General features: G+C 44.4%; 2 protein-coding genes across 2 annotated transcripts; one reads left to right on the forward strand and one right to left on the reverse strand.

Moving 5' to 3' along the window:
• Positions 1–952: 952 nt before the first annotated feature.
• LOC112885806 (serine/threonine-protein phosphatase BSL1 homolog) lies at positions 953–9,232 on the forward strand. The gene is made up of 21 exons (XM_025951452.1): positions 953–1,166; positions 1,276–1,336; positions 1,717–1,795; positions 1,874–1,953; positions 2,065–2,159; positions 2,852–2,951; positions 3,519–3,588; positions 4,265–4,366; positions 4,607–4,688; positions 4,768–4,935; positions 5,477–5,636; positions 5,744–5,969; positions 6,263–6,433; positions 6,502–6,740; positions 7,066–7,150; positions 7,237–7,335; positions 7,413–7,612; positions 7,694–7,769; positions 7,942–8,077; positions 8,154–8,290; positions 8,507–9,232. The coding sequence occupies exons 1-21, from the start codon at positions 953–955 to the stop codon at positions 8,588–8,590; spliced, it is 2,664 nt and encodes an 887-aa protein (XP_025807237.1). The 3' UTR covers positions 8,591–9,232.
• Positions 9,233–14,961: 5,729 nt separating this feature from the next.
• On the reverse strand, positions 14,962–20,084 carry LOC112887695 (general transcription and DNA repair factor IIH helicase subunit XPD). The gene is made up of 11 exons (XM_025953947.1): positions 19,131–20,084; positions 18,910–18,992; positions 18,408–18,811; positions 18,130–18,323; positions 17,730–17,910; positions 16,909–17,033; positions 16,649–16,738; positions 16,364–16,442; positions 16,177–16,253; positions 15,567–15,675; positions 14,962–15,216 (listed from the first exon to the last, which is right to left on the reverse strand). Exons 1-11 carry the CDS (start codon positions 19,952–19,954, stop codon positions 15,106–15,108), a joined length of 2,277 nt encoding a protein of 758 aa, XP_025809732.1. The 5' UTR covers positions 19,955–20,084; the 3' UTR covers positions 14,962–15,105.
• Positions 20,085–20,368: the final 284 nt, after the last annotated feature.

Consider the following 20,368-nt stretch of genomic DNA (forward strand, 5'->3'; position numbering starts at 1 on the left):
ACAATTTATCTTTTTTTCTCCATATACAAGTTGAATTTTAATTTTAATTTTGCAGGGTAGTAGTGGACATCACAATGCATATTTGAAAAATTATTATAATTTTTTCATTGTTATTTTTCATATAATTCGAACTCCAATGATTAATTTATTATTAATGTCCTAACCTATCAAAATAATGACAAAAATTATGATGTATTTTTTCTAACATATTTATAATGTGCACTATCATGTTGTAAAATTTCAACTTAAAATTCCACCTATGCATGGAGAAATAAAAAACACAAATTGTATTAGTGGGTAATTTGAATCAAAGCCGTGTGGATCGAAACGTATAGTTTAGATGGTTATCCAGACTTTGGCTTTAACTGAGAGGAGTAATTTATATTTTTTCCCTTTTCTTTAAAACGGGAAAGCCGTGTGGATCGAAATCGAAAGAGAGAAATAAAATAAGGAAAACGAAACCTCTTCTGGAAGTTTGGAACTGCGCCTATCAAAGCCGGCAGCCAGTGAAGGCCGAAGCCGGCCCAGCGGGGCCCACGCCCCAGTTCCCACACGGCGGCGGCCGCGCCCGCCATTTACTCCGCTCCGACGTACTCCTCCCCCAACTCCTGAGCTGTCGATGACAGCCAACCCCATTGACTCCCGACACCCACAGCCGCGCTTACCCGCGCGCCCCCGACACCCGGGACCCACCATATTAACCCCCTGCCACTGCCACCTGGGCCCCGCCGCGTTTCCCATCCTACTCTGCTCTGTCCCCCCCGCGGCCGTCGTCTCCCCCGTCCAATTCCGAATTCCACTGCCTGCGCTGGCCCCCCTCTCTCTCCTCCCTGTCCCTGCTCGCTCTCCCTCGGATCCCACGCGGCTGCTGCTGCTGCGGCGGCGGTGGCGGAGGCTTGGGCTTAGGGTTTAGCGCGGGGAGGAGCTAGGGTTTTGGTGGGAGGAGGAGCGGATGGGGACGGCGGGGAAGGGCGCGTGGGTGGTGCCAGCGCCGGCGTACAGGGAGGTGGAGGGCTGGGATGGCGTGGGGGAGGACGCCCCGGGCTTCAGGTGCGGCCACTCGCTCACCGCCATCGCGCCCACCAAGGGCCACGGCCCGCGGCTCATCCTCTTCGGCGGCGCCACCGCCATCGAGGCCGGCGCGTCCTCGGGCCTCCCCGGCATCAGTTCGGTGCTCCCTTCCTCGCATCAGCTAAGCTTTGAGTTTCAAATTCTGGTTGTGCTGGTCTTGTGCGTGTGATCTGATGGCGGCGCTGTTTGGGACTGTAACTGAAGGACTCGCGGGGGTGACGAACTCGGTGCACTCGTACGATGTGGATAAGCGGAGGTGGACAAGGTACGCGCGGCTGCTGCGTGTTAGAATTTATGCTTCTTGTTTCATAGAAGGCGGAAATTCAGCTCAATTTCGAGTTCTACTCCTAGTTCGGAGCTTCCTGGTGGACAGTTTCGTAGGTTCTGTATGTATGTACGGGTTCTGACAATAATGCATTAGTTTTTGTGTTAAGTGCAGTGAAATCTCCATGCTATTTTCGATCCTGCTCGCGATTGCATAGAATTGTATGCTTTGCATCCATGTTTGGTGCTTGTTATTGCTTGGTTGTCTGGAATGCAGCCCAGTTGCAACCACCAACATGTTATTATTTTGCTTAACATAATTTTCTTTTTGAAATGGATGAAATGGATTCAAATACTTTGGTTAAATTCTACATTCTGCAGGTTGCATCCCGCTGGAGAACCTCCATCACCTAGGGCCGCACATTCTGCAGCCGCTGTGGGCACCATGGTTGTTTTCCAGGTATAAGAAACTTGGGGTCTTCGAGTTCCGTTTTGGCGCCAACTTAGTTCAAGTGTGACTGATGCAGTGTTGGTACAGGGTGGCATTGGACCAGCAGGGCATTCGACGGATGATCTCTATGTCCTTGACCTCACAAACGACAAGTTTAAATGGCACAGGTTAGGTTAAAGCCAAATATACTATATTTTGCTTGTTTTTCTATGTGCTTTCCTTTTTTGCTTTTTTGTCGGATTGCGGTCTAATTTTTCCATTTCTGGCACTCACTGCAGGGTTGTGGTTCAGGGGGCTGGTCCTGGTCCTCGCTATGGTCATTGCATGGATTTGGTAGCTCAACGTTATCTTGTCACCGTTTCGGGAAATGATGGTTAGCTCTTTCATGCAAATCACCCTTAACTATATTTCTGCAATAATTATGACGCATTACACTTAATATTTTCCTAAGGCCCTTTTATTTGATTAGTAACTCATTTTAACTTTCCTTTTCCAATACGTCTTTTTCTGGATTGCATTAAGAGATAAGTAGAGTAATATTGCGGAACTACAACATTTTCCATATTATTGTTGAAAATACTTCAAAAGATCTGGTGTTGTAAACTAAGACAACCAATCTCAAGCAATGCTCTTTTGTAGCGTTAAGCTCTGTTGGTCAGTTACTGCTCTCCAGGGTATGTGAATACATGCATCATTTTCCCAATATAACAACAGTTTTGAACAAAATTGCACTAAGAATGTAAAATTAGCTATGGAAATTTCACTAATGTATGGTTGAAATCGAAAAAAATCAAGAAACGTTAAGTAATATGTTTTTGGATGAAGGTGCTTAAAAAATAGATACATGATATTTCTGTATTCTGGTTGCCAGTAATAAAACTATGATCTACTTGCTACTCATGATTTTAAATTTATAATTCAGCTTAGCAGTGTTACTCTGTTATCTGTTTTACTTATCATGTAGCCTGAAATCCTGAACAATCCTAAAATGCTTATTTCTTGCTTCTAGGTCTCGAGGTCAGCGTTTTTTATATAATTTTCTGATCCATGTCACATCTTGTGCAGGAAAGCGGGTCTTATCAGATGCTTGGGCTTTGGATACGGCACAGAAACCATATAGGTGGCAGAAACTTAACCCTGAGGGCGATAGACCTTCAGCAAGAATGTAAGTTGATCCATGTACTTCAGGGAGATGGATGATGATCTCCATGTTCTTTGTTATGCATATTATCTCCTTTGAATTCTTCTTAGAATGTTTGTTGACATTTTTGCCACATCTTTTGAGTCTATCCATCCAAAATGTTAAATGATTGGTAGAGTTAGATTGCACCGGACAAGTTATTGGCTTATTGCAGATTTTATACTTTAACCTGTGCAAACTTATCTACCTTCCAGCCCCTACCTTTTGGAGATTGTTGAATATTTTCTGTACTTCTAACATTATAGATGAATCCTCTCCTAGTAAAAAAAGGGAAGGAAAGAAAATTGTATATGTGGGCAGTGTGATACTTATTTCGTTCTAAAAGAATTGTATGGTACTTGTTGAGGAAAGTCATATCTGCACTAAATAATTGCTATGGATCATATGCTCAGTGCAATAGATGATTGTTCTATGCTGTAAATGTGACGTTAAGTTGGCACTCAGTGTCTTACCCTTTTAGGCATTATGTCTGCATTGAATTCTAAAAAAGTATGCAATGTCTTACTTTTAGCTGCTTCTAAATCACTACAGGTATGCTACTGCCAGTTCACGTTCCGATGGCATGCTTTTACTTTGTGGTGGAAGGGATACTTCTGGAACGGTACGTTCCTTGTTCTTTTGTTACTGTTTCTGCAAGATTGTGTTATTTACTTATTTAGGCTATTTTATTTGTTATGATATTAACTGCCAATATTTACCTCAGCCTCTGCTGACCTGAGAAGGTTATATGTTTATACAGTAAAAACGAAGATCCCCAACAAAGGCTTACGCAATGCTTTTATATGATAAAAAAAGGAATTATCCCTTCAGTAGTTTTCCTGCATATTTTCAAATTACATTAGTTGTAAAGTCTTCTGTTGTAATGGTATATCATTGGAGTTTGGATGGGAAAGCACTTGGAAACTGAATGCAAAATTTGCTGAGTTACATGCCAACGAATTGAAATTAGAGAAATACCATTGCAAGGTAGTTCAATTGCTAAATTACATCGCCATCATTGCTCTTTTAATGGAAAATAATTGTGAGTAAAACAATGGTTTTGCGCTGCTTGTCGTGGAACTTGGCCTGCAGTGAGTTTTCTAGTGCATGATGGTTTAGGTGTAGTCTATGCTGTTCATGCTGTTCAAATGGGACGCGGTAGCACATCAATGCAGTGGATTCACGCTTGGGTTAAGAAGGCTTTACCTTGTTAATCAAATTAGCTACTTCCTTCATTTTTCATTCAAAAAAAAAAATCTGTTGAGATTTATTTGATGATAATTGCAATGCATTTGCAGCCACTTTCTGATGCTTATGGACTACTGATGCATACCAATGGCCAGTGGGAGTGGACTCTTGCTCCAGGGGTATCTCCATCTCCAAGATATCAGCATGCAGCTGTAAGTTATTACTTATTACCTATATCATATGTGCAAGCTTTTTTGTTAAAAAAAGTGCAAGCTCAATAACTTGTTTTGTATATGACAATCCATGCCCAGCTGATCTGGAGAATTTTATCCTGATAGAACCTGTTCATTTCAAAAGTGTATTTATTTGTTCTTGACAATGATTCCTTCCTTCTTGCTCCACTTAATTCTGGCATGTTAGTATGCTTTGCTTCTGATCGTCTTAAGCTCTAGGTTTTTGTTGGTGCTCGGTTGCATGTTACTGGAGGTGTCCTTAGAGGAGGGAGAGCTATTGAAGGAGAGGGCGCAATAGCTGGTGAGCTTATGCTTTTGCTCCTTCTACCTCCATATATATCTATTTATCTCTTGGTCTGACTAAACCTCACTTTCTGAAGTCCTCGACACCGCTGCTGGAGTTTGGTTGGATAGAAATGGCATTGTGACCTCTCGCACTTCAAAATCATCTAATGAGCATGATGCTTCTTCGGATCTACTTCGTCGATGTCGTCATGCAGCTGCCTCTGTCGGTACTCAGATATACATTTATGGTGGACTGAGGGGAGGTAACTAGCCATTTTTGGTTGTGCTCTGCCTTGTTTTGTATTGGTTCATCGGAAATTCAGAGGAACTTTTTCTATTGACACCATGGAAATTGTGTCTGATCTGTAGTTTCCTTTTCCTTTTGTTATCAGAAGATGGAGTTAGCGTACTGATGTTTGTTTTTCAATGGAGTGGTTTGTCACTTTGTTGTGTTTAGTGACTTAGTGTAGCCAGCCAACAAGTATTTGGATGCTTAGATTCGTAGTATGGTAGATTCTTACAGCACCTGCCAGATTTCATTTAAATTACTGCAGCATTATTGTAGCAAACTTCTGAATATCTGATATCAGGTAATCATAGGACCTCCTATGTTTAGCAAGCCACTGATATTTTATTAGCAAATGGTTGAGCAGATGAGTAATTGATCTGCTTGTTGTTTCAATCAATTGTGCTGTTAGGTTTCAGTGACCAAGTCTAGATCATCCCTAATGCAACTTTTGATGTGATGGTCAATTTACCATCAACTTTGTGCCTCTCAAATCTAATAACATTATTCTCTGACAGATATCCTCCTTGATGATTTCCTTGTTGCTGAGAATGCACCTTTCCAATCAGAACTCACTTCATCTATGTACAATGCTGATAGAGTCCCACGGGGGGAATCTCCAAATAGAAATCATAATTATTACTCGGATTCATCTGTTCAACAATCTTCAAATAACAGGCAAGACGCAGATTCTGGTTTTAAGTTTCTGACTCACATCTTTGGTGCTTGTAGAGGTTTCGTGTTTTTGACTTTGTGAAAGCTAAGTGAGTTCACACTGATTTCAGCACGGACAAAAAGTCAATTGACATGTTGATAGAGGCCTCAACTGCGGAAGCTGAAGCTGTAAGCGCTGTATGGCGAGCTGCTAAGGAAGCATCTGCAGCATCTTCAGAAGACAGTCTTTCAGAGGGAATAGGATCTGAGTCCCCACTGAGTGAAACTTCGCCAATGCCTGAAGATTTTGATGATGGGGGCTCCCTAGAACCTGATGTGAAACTACATTCTAGAGCAGTACGTATTCTGATGAAAATTCTTTCCACAACTTTGCCAATACAAATGTGTTCAATTATAATAGCCAATTACCCAATTAGGAACTAATTCAGTCTAATATAATAGTCCTCTGCAATTTTCTAGGCTTTAGCAATATTTGAATGAGATTCCATTCATGCTTGACTGTTTTACCCAAAGGTTTCTGTATGATTTCCTTGCAAATACAGTTGTTTTCTTCATATAAGCTTTTTGCTTTCTTAATTTCTGGTCAATACAATTTGGTGACCCTGAACTCCTGATCTTCGTTTTTGAAGGTTGTAGTTGCTAAAGAAGCAGTAGGAGATTTAGGATGCTTGGTCAGACAGCTTTCACTCGATCAATTTGAGAATGAAAGCAGACGAATGCACCCTTCAAGCAATGACCAATCTTATCCAGGCAGGAGAGCATTAAATAGACAACGATCGCCACAAGGTTTGCATAAGAAGGTATATACTGATTTTGATTTCTCTCAAGTATGGGGGGAACTATGTGTTCATACTCTCTTTTGTTGCAGATTATTTCGTTCTTACTTAAGCCAAGGAATTGGAGAGCTCCTGCTGATAGAACCTTTTTCCTTGACTCTTACGAAGTTGGCGAGCTATGCTATGCTGCTGAGCAGATTTTTATGCAAGAGCCAACTGTTTTACAATTAAAAGCACCAATTAAAGTATTTGGTGATCTTCATGGGCAGTTTGGCGACCTAATGCGCCTTTTCGATGAATATGGTTTCCCATCAACTGCTGGTGACATAACGTAAGTAGCACCTGAAGTTCATATCCCTTTTGAACGTACATTCGAAGCTAGTGAACTATGATTTTTCTGCGCACTATCTTTGTTTTTGTATTGAACAGTGTGGGCTTCTGGTCATCCGTTAATATTATCACTATTATTGAGGCCTTGTATATTTACATTTTCTCTGTCTCTTTCTTTTCCTTTTTTATTGGTGGCTCATGTTGGGTTTCCTAGCCTACCCTAAGTCCTTTACTTCCTTGGGACTAAAAGGCTTTGTGTTGTATATTGTGGCCGTGTTCTGCCATGTAACTTGTCCTTTTCTTATGTAATAAATTTGCCTTGTTAGGTACATTGATTATCTCTTCTTGGGAGACTATGTTGACCGAGGCCAGCACAGCTTGGAAACAATAACTTTGCTTCTTGCTCTTAAAGTTAGTACCGATTCCTGAAATGTCTTTGCCATTGCTGGAACCGTTATGTATAAAATTTAGTTCTGATCTTTTGAGAAACATTGCAGATTGAGTACCCGGAAAATGTGCACTTAATCAGGGGAAATCATGAAGCTGCTGACATCAACGCTCTTTTTGGCTTCCGTCTTGAATGCATTGAGAGAATGGTAGGCATAACGGTGCTACGTGTATTTATTTGAATGAAAATATTGGATGCATTAGTTGAATGAACCCTTTGATGTAGGGTGAAAGTGACGGGATATGGGCTTGGACAAGATTCAATCAACTGTTCAATTATCTCCCACTTGCTGCCATGATAGAAAAGAAAATAATTTGCATGCATGGTGGCATTGGAAGGTCAATAAACACCGTGGAGCAAATTGAGAAACTTGAAAGGCCTATTACAATGGATGTTGGGTCCATTATCCTCATGGACCTCCTATGGTACTTGGTGGCCCTTTTTATGGTGTTCTTCACATTTATCTATAGCACGACTACGAACACTTTTTTCTTGTGTAAGTGCAGGTCTGATCCTACAGAAAATGATAGCGTTGAGGGTTTGAGACCAAATGCACGAGGACCTGGCTTAGTGACATTTGGGGTATGACTTCATGATTATTCTGTTGCTGTAGAATTCCTGATGTTTGCCTTTTCTTATTACTTTATCAAGTGCTTGCCATTCCAGATTAAATATTATGTTGGCTCTTCTTTTTTAAACAATCAATCTTATCGCTGGCTCTGTTGATCAAACTTGTTTCCTGTTAAATTTTCAGCCTGATCGAGTAACAGAGTTCTGTAAGCGAAACAAATTGCAATTGATCATAAGAGCCCACGAGTGTGTTATGGATGGGTTTGAGCGTTTTGCTCATGGGCAATTGATCACTTTGTTTTCAGCAACTAATTACTGTGGTATGTATCTTGCATTCTTGCACCTTGCTCCATTTTAAAAGCATGTATCTTTTTTCTGAAATCTTTACTGCAACAGGTACTGCGAACAATGCCGGGGCCATACTTGTGGTTGGCAGGGGCTTAGTTGTTGTACCAAAGTTAATTCATCCACTTCCACCGCCTGTTAATTCACCTGAGTCCTCCCCTGAACGTGGGGATGCCACATGGATGCAGGTCAGGATTAATCCATTTCTCCTTTACTTCATATTTTGTGAGGGAATATGAGGATTGACATGATTGCCAGTAAGAATATTTTTACCAACAACACTAGGCTCTACATTCCTGTCCTGGCACTGTATAAATCGTCATGAGCTATTCTTGTCTTCTGTTGCGGGTTGGGTCTAATAATAGGTTGACTTACAATAGACTTGGAATTCTGATTTTCTGTAGGAACTTAACATTCAGCGGCCACCTACTCCAACCAGAGGGCGGCCACAAGCTGCTGGCGACAGGAATTCTCTCGCTTACATATGATACATGACAGAGCCACCTCAAGCTTCTGGATCTGTTGTTTGTAATCAGAAATTTGTTGGCAGTTTCAAGGTACATATGGTATACTCCAGAAGAACAATCAACCAATCAACAGGACATCATGAATACAATTGTGAAAAGTTTCCTGATAGTCCATTGTGATGCATCGGTGTTAACTGTAGTTGATGTGGTACCATGATTTGATCTCCTCATTGGGAAGCTACATAATAACAGTTCAGATCAGCAAGTGACATTATATGCTTCCCAACCTGAATCGGTCTCTCTGTACTACATTGTTTGGATGGGAAGAATGTGATAGTGATATGATGGATAATAATCAAGTCTGATGTAGTTTGCTGTAATAGCTCACCTGTAATTGTAGTGTACATGGCTAGATTGTTGTTATTGCAGAGTATAAGAAGGCTTTTTCAATGTGTTTGTATACCATGCCCAGTGTCAGGGCGCTGTTTAAACGCAACAGCTATACAACTTATCAGATTCTGAGTTTAGATTGGCCTGGGATTTGAGGCTCTTCATCTGCTCTCTGAGGAGCATGAATGTTGTAATTTAATGATTGAATTTACATAGGTGTCAATGTAATAAACTAATTAAGTTGTGCTCAAATTCAGTGACTGCTTGGAGTGACCCAGATGAAAGGTGCTGAACTGGTGATTTCGCCTCTGTGCACGGTGTGGGAGCGCGAGTGCGTGTTGGGGACGGACTTGATTTTCCATCCAGAGACCAAAACGAACAAAAGATAACACTATTATCTTCAAATCTCCTCTCAGAATGTTCATGTAAAAAGGAAATAAAAAGAAAAATGTTCATGGAAAAGGAAACAAGGAGAAAATATTCATGTTTAAAAAAAGAAAATAAAAAAGTTCATGAAAAGAGCAAACAAGAAGTAAAAAAAATAAATCGCTAGAAGGAGGGCTCGGAACACCTCCGACCTTGTGGTTGACAGCCACACGCTCTGGCCAACTGAACTATTCCAGCTTTTGTTAGGCGGCTTGCCCTATAACGTACTCTAACAGGCTGTTAATTCTGCACACCCTGCGAACGGCGCAAGTGCTTCAGATAGCATGATTAGTTGATTACGCTCGGAAAGCGGCGAACATGGACAAATCGGAGAGGAGCCAAAGGAGCAAGAACAATTGTAGATGGCAAGCAGAATTCATTTCATTGGACGTAGGCTGAGTTGCGTGCACAAACTGATCATCCGTGCTAGAATGCTGAAAACAAAACACGACCAAATACGCTTCACATTTGCCTTCCTGGGGATCAAAACCCGAGAGCATCACACTGAAGCCGCATTTCAGAGATTCAGATTCTCCACTCAGTTGTCCCCTTCGATTCACCTCTGCAACAGCTCTGTGCTATCTCGCAGCATGGCTACTACTACGTGTCGGCCTCCGAAGTTTCGCCAGCAGTATGGAAATTCAGGTCATGAATACAGTTTATACACTACCAGTACCAGATAAAGACTCTTGCTGGAACACCGAAACAGTATATAGCAAATCGCGCATCAAAACACAGCTGTTACGGAGTATGTCTGAAATAGTAAGAGGTGCCTGGAACAGAAAGCTGCACAGACGTGAAGGGCGAAGTATCTCAAAACAAGTCGAAAGGCATTACAGGTAAAGAGGGGTGAACAAATTGGACCCAGCCGGCACCCTCCTGAAAGATGCGGCGAAAGGAAAACAAGAACGTTAACAAGTTACCAATCCTCGAACTGGTGAGCCAGGGTGAATAGATGCCGACCAGGCCTCTGTAACAAGGTTGTAAGGACATAGATATCATCTCTTCTTCAGAGATACTGAACAAAGTATTGTTTAGTGGCTCTGCATTTGTCTTTGATCCTGGCGGGTATCCAGCTGTGTGCATCCAAGCTGATGAACAGCCAAACTACCCTGGTTGCCATTTGACAGTCAGAAAAACACTGCACTCGACATATCAATATGGTTTGCTCGCTCGTGCTGAAGTCTTTCCAACTACTGAAGTCATGCAATCACTTTCTGGAACTACTACACACACATGATGGTGCTAGCAATAGAACCATTGATCTTGAGTCATCACTTGCAAGTAACAGATAGACCAGTTACACCTAGTTGCTGAATCCAGAACCCTTTTTTTCATTTTGCTTAAAACTCTAAGATGTAAGCTTTTGGCTAGCAAGTAGCCCTTCAATATATTCAGGTAGGGGATTCTCTACCCTCCCGTTGACCCTAAAAAAAAAATACATCCCCTCGCCAACAATCTCCAACTTTGCTTGGCCTCCATGGCAGTGGCTCGAGGGCAAGCCTCATTTCAAGAGTTGGGGCTGTTCATCAGCTTGAACAATGCCTTGATATCACGATGGGACAACGTACGACATAAGTGGGTTCAGACTTCAGAGCATCACGGAGATGCTGATCCGCCGTGATAGCACGAACAATGCCCCTGAATGCCATGTAAATACCGTAGGCCATCAACAAGGCACCATTCGGCTGCTAATTACAGGAATTGGAGCTGGTTGTCAAAACCGAGAGATCTGGACTGTTTCTTATTCTTTACGGAGAAAATCGCTCGATTGTACATGGAATTCACAACCTTGCATAGAAAAAAAAATCCAAGTTTTAGCTAAAAATTTCTCGCCTCACATGGGGAAAGCTCCGTCTCGCCACTCATTGCAGAACTAGCAGCCATCACCACGGTAAATCGCGCGCCTCCAACAAAAAGAGAGTGATGGTCGCGTAGGCTGCCGTTTTCTTGGAGGAGATGAGGCTGCCATGCCCGGCGCGTAAGCTCAAGCGGGTGCGGCTTCAATGCCTGTGCGGACCAGAGCAGACGAGTGGAGCTCTTGTTGTAGGGCAGGGCATGAGCCAAGGATGGGACCCTACGCTTCGGCTGGAACGGAACCTAGGGCGGACGGTTACGGCGGTGGCGGCGGCCGCCGCCGCCGTCGAGGCCGGAGGCGGAGCCGACCGGTCCAGAGTGTTTTATGAAAATATACATTTGGATAATTTACAAAAGGACCCCCAGTTTGGATCGCGATTAATGATCGCGTTCCAAACCAAGGGGTTATGTGAAAATATGTTATCCGGTTTTTACAACTGAATCCCTGGTTTGGATCACGATTATTGATCGCGATCCGAATTAGGGGGTGAAGTGAAAATTACTAATCCCAAAATTTACAAAATGACCCCTAATCCGGATCGCGATTAGTAGTCGCGATCCAAATCAGGGGGTGTTCTGCAAATATCCTGGGCCGGCGCCGGAGAAGCCGACGAGCCCGCTGTCACCGGCAAGCTCCGCTCGCACCGCCGCGATGAATACCGCGCTAGTCTCCGGATCCCACCTGCCTATCCGCTGCCTGCGGCTTTCCTCGCGCTGCGCTCACGGTCCTAGCTCCTCCGCGCGGTTCGGCCGCGGCGGCGGAATCTAGGCACCTTGGCCTTCCGCCATTGCCGTTGCTACTGACAGATAGATGATATACCTTGTCCTGAGACCGTGGCGGTGAAACTGAATCGACTAGGGAATGAAATCCATTTCGCGGAGAAGAGAAGCAGCAGCACAGGCTGCACAGCCCGTGAGGAATTGAGCGAGATTCGTTTCGGGGCACAAATGAAGGGCTTGTTGCCGCTTGTTTCTCTGCTGGGCCATTTTGCTCTGCAAGTACCTATGCTTATCATCAGTTTCATTCACCTTCAATCGGGCTAGTATGCGTGGCATTGACAGTGATATGAACGAGCAAGCATGGGTTTTCCTTAACCATGAGACTGATCACGATGTCTGCAAGGCATTTGAGGAACATCATCCATGTCTCAGGTGTAAGAAGTCTTCATGAACCAAGTGGGATTATGCAAGAGGTTCATGGTTTTGTCATTTTGTGCATTGGGGCAGGAACATCATTTTTCCTTCAGATCTTAGCTCAACTAATGAAAAATAGGCATGTTGACTGTTTTTCTAGAGCTCTCAGAGGGACTCGGCTCATATATCAGCATGTTAAGGTTGTTCTTGAGCCATATATGTGGGAAGATTTGGAAGAGCAGTTGGCAAGTGGTTGGGTCAGAGAAATGATGTTAATGAGTTTCAGCTTGATATCAGGATTTCTGATTACCTGGAGTTGCTTGCCGTGTTTGAAACAAAGTTCACACTGGAGCCTTTACTTAGCCATTGTCAACCTGAAGTCTGAAGAGCAACAGCGTGACTACAACTACAAAGCACTCAAATTCACTGAAGTGAAGTGGTCAAGCAAAAGTCCTATAAAGAAGCCATTGGATAGAAATACATGTTCAGGCACGTTCGTAAAGAAAGCCATTGGATAGCTATGCATCTGTGCATCAAATTCAGGAATTACCTAACATGCAGAATTTGCATCTGACGGTAGGGTCAGGATGCATTTCAATTGAAGAACTTTTGCAGGCTGATAACAAGATATGCGCTGTCAGAAATCATCCTGGCCTGCATCTGGACATAGATACCTCTTATCCTTCTTTAGAGATGCTGAACAAGCTATTCCCTAGTGACTCTGCATTTGTCTTTGATCCAGCTGTCTACATCCAAGCTATGAACCGCTAAATCTACCCTGGTTGCCATTTGACAGTCACCAAGCCTTAGACACTGCACTTGACATATCAATATGGTTTGCTCGTGCTGAAGTCTTTTCAACATCTGAAGTCATGCAATCACTTTCAGGAACTACTACTACACACGATGGTCCTACCAATAGAGCCATTGGTCTTCTGTTGATACATCCCCTCGCCAGGAACCTCCAACTTTGCTTGGCCTCCATGACAGCGGCTTCAGAGCAAGCCGCATTTCAAGAGGTGGGGCATGTTCATCAGCTTGAACAATGGCTTGATCTCACGATGTGACAGTGGTCCGCTGTGATGGTATATTGGTATGAACAACGCCTTACTAAATACCCTCTGTTTCGGCTGCTATAGGCAGGAATTGGAACTTCAATTTAGGTTTATTTTTCTTTACGGAGAAAACTGCTTGGAATTCACGACCCTGCATACCAAGAGATCATGTTTTAACTCAAAATTTCTCGCCGCACACGAGGAATGCTCTGTTTCGCCTCCCATTCCCATGGGAGAACTAGCAGCCACCACCGCGGCCTCGGAATCGGAATCGCGCGACTCGAACAAGCGGAGAGCGATGGCCACTGTAACTGTAGGCTGCCGTTTTCTAAGAGACGAGGCCGTCATCCCCGGCCGCGTGAGCGCAAGCGTGCGTCTTCGATGCCTGCGCGGCCTCAGAGCGGAGGAGAGGAGCTCTCGTGGTAGGGCGGGACCTGAGCCGACCTTGCGCTTCCGGTTGGAACGGAATCTCAATGGTGATGGCGGCGGCGGCAGCCGTCGGTGCCGGAGGCGCCCGAGGCGGAGCCGACCGGAGCAGGGCGCTTTGTGCAAATATACATTCAGATATTTCACAAACGGACCCTCAGTTTGGATCGCGATTAATAATCGCGATCCAAACCAGGTTTTTTCTGGAAAACTACGATCCAAACTTTTACATCCAGACCCCTAGATCGGATCGCGAGATCCAAAACAGGGGGTTTCATAACAATAGCCAATCCCGGGATTTACAAACCAGGGGGTCTTGTGCAAATATCCCTCGCCGTCGCCGGAGAAGCCGATGAGCCCGCGCGCCGCCGCCGCCCTCCGTCCGCACCGTCGGGATGAATACCACGCTACCCTCCGGATCCCACCTGCCTCTCCGCTGCCACCGGAATCCCGTCGCGATCCGCTCGCGGTCCTACCTACCTCCTCCGCGCGGTTCGGCCGCCGCGGCAGCATCCAGGCGCCTCGGCCTTCCGCCCTTCCCTGCAGTGCACCATGACCGCCGACGCCCGTTGCTACTGGTTGATACGAGTGGGCGGTGCAACTGAAATCCTGTGTGAATCGATTGGAAACTTAAATCCATTTCGGGGGCGCCAATGGACGCTCGGTGGCCAATGGCAGTGGGCAATGTCCGCCACCGTGCCTCCCCTTTCTTTCTCGCACCTCTTGCCTCTTGGTGCTTACGTATTCCCTACCGATTCTGAATCCAATCTCAGAATCGCACTAGGATCTCTCACAAGATTTGCCGAAAAGAAGGATCCCCGAGCTGCAAAATTTCTGCTTAAATTCATTCCAACAATACCAACCTTTCAGTTATCGTCAAGCTAATTTCGCTATGCCCAGCCATCACATCAGTTCAAGTCGGAAACGACGCCGCCACCTCGTTGTGGTCTAACGACCGGCGCTCTTTTGGAACAATCCACCATGCGCTCCTCGCATTTTACTGTAAGGAATCATGGTGCAGCGAGCTCTATCATTCTGTCTTGGTGTTGTTTGAACGACCAAATCCATGTGAACTCAAGTAATAGTAATTAGTAGCATGCGTCGTGACGTTTGAATCCGTACTTCAATTAAGCTATCAACCACAAAAAGATTTTTGGCTACAAAATTTTTGTACAACAGTGGCTTCAGGTAAGTTATCTACCACATATAACCCTCTCGGCTCTCATCCATCAACCATCATCCATGGTTTCACATCTCCATGGCGTCCTCTGCCATATTCTGCAGGTCCTCCTCGGTCAGGAGCGTCTTCTTCCCGCCGCTCCCCGTCTTGTCGTATGGCTGTGCCATCCTCCGGAGAAACTGTTGCAGAGCAAGTGTTGTAGGATCACTAGAAACTAAATGTGACAAGCAACAGACCAGATTTTGTCGACGCAAGGGAAAAGAGACACCCCACAATGCTAGCAAGGTGATGCAAGTCTGACATGTTACATTCAAGCATGTGAGAACCACGGAAGTTACTTTATGAAAATTTCATGTGTAGGGGAGAAAGGAATCAAGTAAGTGCACATGCAGTCTAGTTTCTGGAGTGCGCCATTGGCAATAACATATCTTTACCGGCTAATTTGTTCTTTAAAACTTCTAATTTACAATTGCCCGATGCAATTCAAGCTTCAAAGCACCAGTCATGGAAACCAGAGCCAAAAACATACCTCCCGAGCTATATGCAGAGCCATATCAGTGCTCAGGTTTAGGTGAGCATCATGCAAGTGTGACAGTATCCACCCAGGCAATTTAGACCGTTTATCATGTCGACTGTACCTGTAAGTAAAAATACCATGGAATTAGCAAACGTGAAATTTCACATAAACCATTACTATATCCAGGTGATTAATAATGCAGGGAATTGGGCAGAGCATGTGTCATGGAAGTATAGATGCAATTTTGATGGACCTCAGACCAGACATGCACTTATTAGTCGCCAAAAATTCCATAGGACCCAAGTATTTAACTAACCAATGATTATTAAGTAAAATTGTTTACAAAAACACAATGATCAAATGTACAATTCTTAGTTGGAAACTCCACCTTCATGCATCATATGCTTCCCAAGGATGCTACCATTTTGTTGACATTTTAGTAAAGAATTTTGAACCAAAATGGACCGTTTCGACTGGACCACTACATGTTCAAATGCAAGAAAATGGGAAACCATTTTTATCAACATGTAAATTGATAATTCGGTGCATAACTGATACCACAAGATTGCTGCCAGTTCATCAACATAAAGCAACTATAAACGTCAAGGCAGTAATCAAGTACCTCTTGTCAGCAAATATCATCATCCCATAGTCTGCTTTAGAGCGAATCACACGGCCAACACATTGGGCCGCTTGCCTCTAACATTACCGAGATTTCAAAATTTCAAGAAATTTTGTTACAAAAATAAAAAAAATAAAAGGTGCCAATCAAAAGGTGCTCGTGGTACTGACAGAAACAATGCTATTACCAAAGCATCAAACGTCAGGAAGTCGCCCTCTTTTATCTGAAAAGTCTCTCTTAGGTACTCCAATCTAGCAAGCAATATCCTGCAAATCATATAAAGACAAACGAAGGCAATTGCTATGAAATGATAAAAGCTACCACAGATTGCAACATAGCGACAATGTTGAGTTCTGTTAACATTTTGAAAGTGTGCACATGCATCTAAACCACTTGTAGGCATGAACTGATGGTAGCTTGGCACCAAAATCAAGGGGTACAGAAGACTGAAATTAGATGTAACAAAACTCACCGGCTAAGTGTGTACTGGAAAGGAACACCAAACATGATAACAAGTCTGCCATAGTGTCGGTCAAAATCGATACCTTCAGCAACTTTGCCCCTGCATTGAATAAAGTTTTAGCAAGAGTGCATCTATAGCCTAAAATGGTGGTGATAACATTTTTTTTATCTCTGTCACCTCTTATATAGTCACCGAACTGATATTAAACATGAACAAACAGCGAATTTTGAAGATTTTTCTGATTGGAAATTAATACAGTGCGAACCAACCTGGCAACAGAGAAGAAAACAGCACCTCTTCCACAGTCGCACGCCTTTCTGTAGTTATCAAGAGCCAAAGTTGTCTCAACAACATCTGGAGTTTCGATGAATACTAATTTATGTTGCATGATGTCCTGCGACATTGTAACAACAGGTTTTAGTTCTTGGGAACTCTCACACATATATCTTAACTGGGATAAAATAGGAAATTGTAAAATCATCCTTGAGAATAAAATAAAAAAAGTAAAGGAATTGAGATGCCATTGAGAAATACACCATGTGGAAGCTATATAATTTCATGTCATCCCTTATAAGTTATAAAACAAATGACTACCATATCTTTGTGGATAACAAGATGTAACACAAGTGACTAGTATATCTTTTTTAGATACAAAGTTGCACATATGTTAAGATATTCTACATATTAAATATCTAGCACCAAAGGTAATACCTAAAGCAACAATATCCAGTTCCATATGCACATTGCTGGTGCAGTAAATAATTAGATGGTGTCTATATGAGTGCTATACAGGCCAAATACTTAGGTCTTAATATGAACCCAGGTCAACGGTTGACTCAACTCTTGTATCAATACATAGTTGCATGGAAAATCCAAACATGTTTTGGAAATATGGCATCAGATGCTTATAACCATAAGATATTTTACTATAATTGATGGTGTTCTAGAGGAACTGCGAGATAGTCAATTCATAAACTTGCAGAACTGCATATGGTTATACAATTAGGGTCATTGCCAGTTAGCTATAGTACACTTTTTATCTGAATTGTAGCAACTCTATAAAAGAATAATGTCAGGTGAAAGAAATAACCTGCAGAATTCCCATTTCGTGCCAGCTGTTGACAATACCATCCATATAGGAGTAACTGACAAAAAAGCAAACTATACCATCTGGAACAGCAGAAGCCATTTCCAGCAAGAGGCGGCCATAATTCCTCACCACACCAGGATCACTACGCATATCAAACTTTGTACTCACAGGTAGCTGATCACTGAAATGATGTAATGATTAAAGTTCACACAGAGGTTTAGTAAAATGAAATTTTAGAAACAACTGAAGGGGTCCTATAAGCGTCATATGATTCTCAGAAATGAAAAGTATCATTTACAAAAGTTGGAAAATGCTGACAATACTAGCATATAAACAATCAGACATGCTACATAACATTCTGATATATGAACTATGAAGTTCAAGTGGGACCAATTCATACCTTCCTCGAGTCAAGACCATGGGACAAATACAATCCCTTGTTAAGGACATTGTGAAACTTCTGCTTATAACAGGATTAAAATTCAAGAGACGAGGATAAAGATCAATTGGGCTGAGAGTTCCAGAAGTGATCACCACTGTTTCAAAGCGATCAAAAACAGGTCTTATTGCGAGTGAAGCATCATGGCAGCTCAGCTGCAACACATACAAACTCATTAGCACATTAATGAAGCAGTGTGGTTACAATGGCATTATGATCACGAAGATTAGGATGGATACCTGAATCACAGGATCACGAATGTCAGGCATTCTTTCATCATATGGTTCTATTATTATGGAAAAGCCTCGTGTGTAAGTTCCAATCAATGTGGCAAAGTCGCAGATGGTCTGAATGTGCATGAACTCATCTGTATCGGTTATCTCTAATGTCATCATTAGGGAGTGTAGCCGGTCATAACAAAACCTGAGCATTTTCTGGTCGATTCCAGCCTGGGAATGGATTGATGCAACAAAGGAAACAGGCATTTCATTCTCAACGTTTTCTGTTTCCAGCCGTCCATCAAGGAACCTCACAAGCCGCCGCAATACAGCAAGGAAATGCTCAGCCCTCCTTATGTTTCCAGGAACAGCTTCCTTCAGAATGTCATCAGGCAGAGCCGGATTGGCAAGCCAAGCATCCGATACTTTATCACAAGAAGCATATATAGTGTGAGTTATCTGTAGATGGCCACAACTGACAGTGTTAAATGCAGGAATAGCAGTGAGAAGAAGGAATACTCACTTGGTAGATTCCCCCTCTGTGCCAGCCCATCCACCAGTCTGTTGTACTCAGCACGAAGCCTATTGGCATCAGTGGCCTTGAACCTTCCTACCAAATATAGCAGTTAGCAAGCAAGCTTCAATTACCCATCACAAAGTTGGATCCTTTTGAAGACACAGTATCTATTGTTCAGTAACTACTATTGGCTGAACTGAAGCTTCTCCAACAATTGAGAATAGTACCTGTCAATCTCTTGTGAGATACGCCGCAGATTCCGCTCAGCACCTTCTAGCGTCTGCTTGCGGATGCTGACACTGAGTGCCTCGATGCAGACATTGTCGATGTTGTGAGCCTCATCGAACACGATGACGCACTCCTTCTGCATCTCCCTTGACACAATGCTGGCCACCTTGGGATCGAGCAGGTACTGGTAGCTATACACCACAACATTGGCGTACTTGACCATCTGCCTGGCGAGGAAGTAGGGGCAGACCCGCCGCTGCCTACCCAGCGCGCGAAGGTCAGCGAGGGTGTACACCCCGGGCGGCATGAGGGAGGCGAGGTCTCCGCCGGCGGCGGCGCGGTCGAACGTCTCGTAGAACTCGCACAGCGGCGTGGACTCCGGGTCGGACGCAGCCTTCTCGCGGACCCAGGATGCCGTGAGGCGGCGGCACGCGGTGTCGACGGAGTCCCGGGCAGCGGCGGCGGACGCCTGCGGGTGGACGCAGAGGTTCTTGCGGGAGGAGAGGCCGAGTGCGAGGAGGGAGCGGGAGGCGGCAGGGGGCAGGTGGCCGAAGAGGAGGCGGAGCTCGGCGAGGGTCTTCTCCATCTCGTGCACGGTGCGCGTGCAGTAGATGAGGCGGAGCGGGCGGGACGGGTTGGCGAGGGAGTAGGAGGTGATGAGGGAGATCAGCGCCGCCGTCTTGCCGGTGCCCGTGGGCATCTCGAGCAGCGCGTGCCCCCGCGCGTCGAGGGCGCGCTTGAGCTCCCCCATGTACGCGTGCTGCTCCGGGTAGATCGCGGCGTACGGGAAGTGCACCGGCATGCCATCCAGGTCAAACCGCATCGTGGCGGCGAGGAGAGGGCGAGCGCGCGGGCAGCAGGGATTGGGAGGATAGGAGTAGCCGGAGCCGGTGCCCACGCCGCCGCCGCGGGGAGGAGAGCACGGGATGGTGGTGGAATGCCCGCGGGCCGGGTGTGTGGAGACGAGCCGAGGGAGGCGAAGATACGGTGGGCTTCGTGATAAGTAGATGCTTGGGCCGGGCCGACTGCAATACCTTCTCCTGGTATTCTTCTCTTGTTGTGGGCCTGGGCAGCCTCGATCTGCCGAGTTTTTTTTTTTAAAAAAAAGGGCTTAAAAAAATAAAATTTTAAAAAGGAGGGCTGGGAAAAATTCGAAAAATGGTTACCTCCCGTCCGTTGATCGGGCGGGAGGCGTGGGGCCGGGGACCTCCCGCCCATCCAGCGGGCGGGAGGTTCC

The sequence above is a fragment of the Panicum hallii genome, chromosome 3 (assembly GCF_002211085.1).
Source record: "Panicum hallii strain FIL2 chromosome 3, PHallii_v3.1, whole genome shotgun sequence".
Taxonomy (NCBI): Eukaryota; Viridiplantae; Streptophyta; class Magnoliopsida; order Poales; family Poaceae; genus Panicum; species Panicum hallii.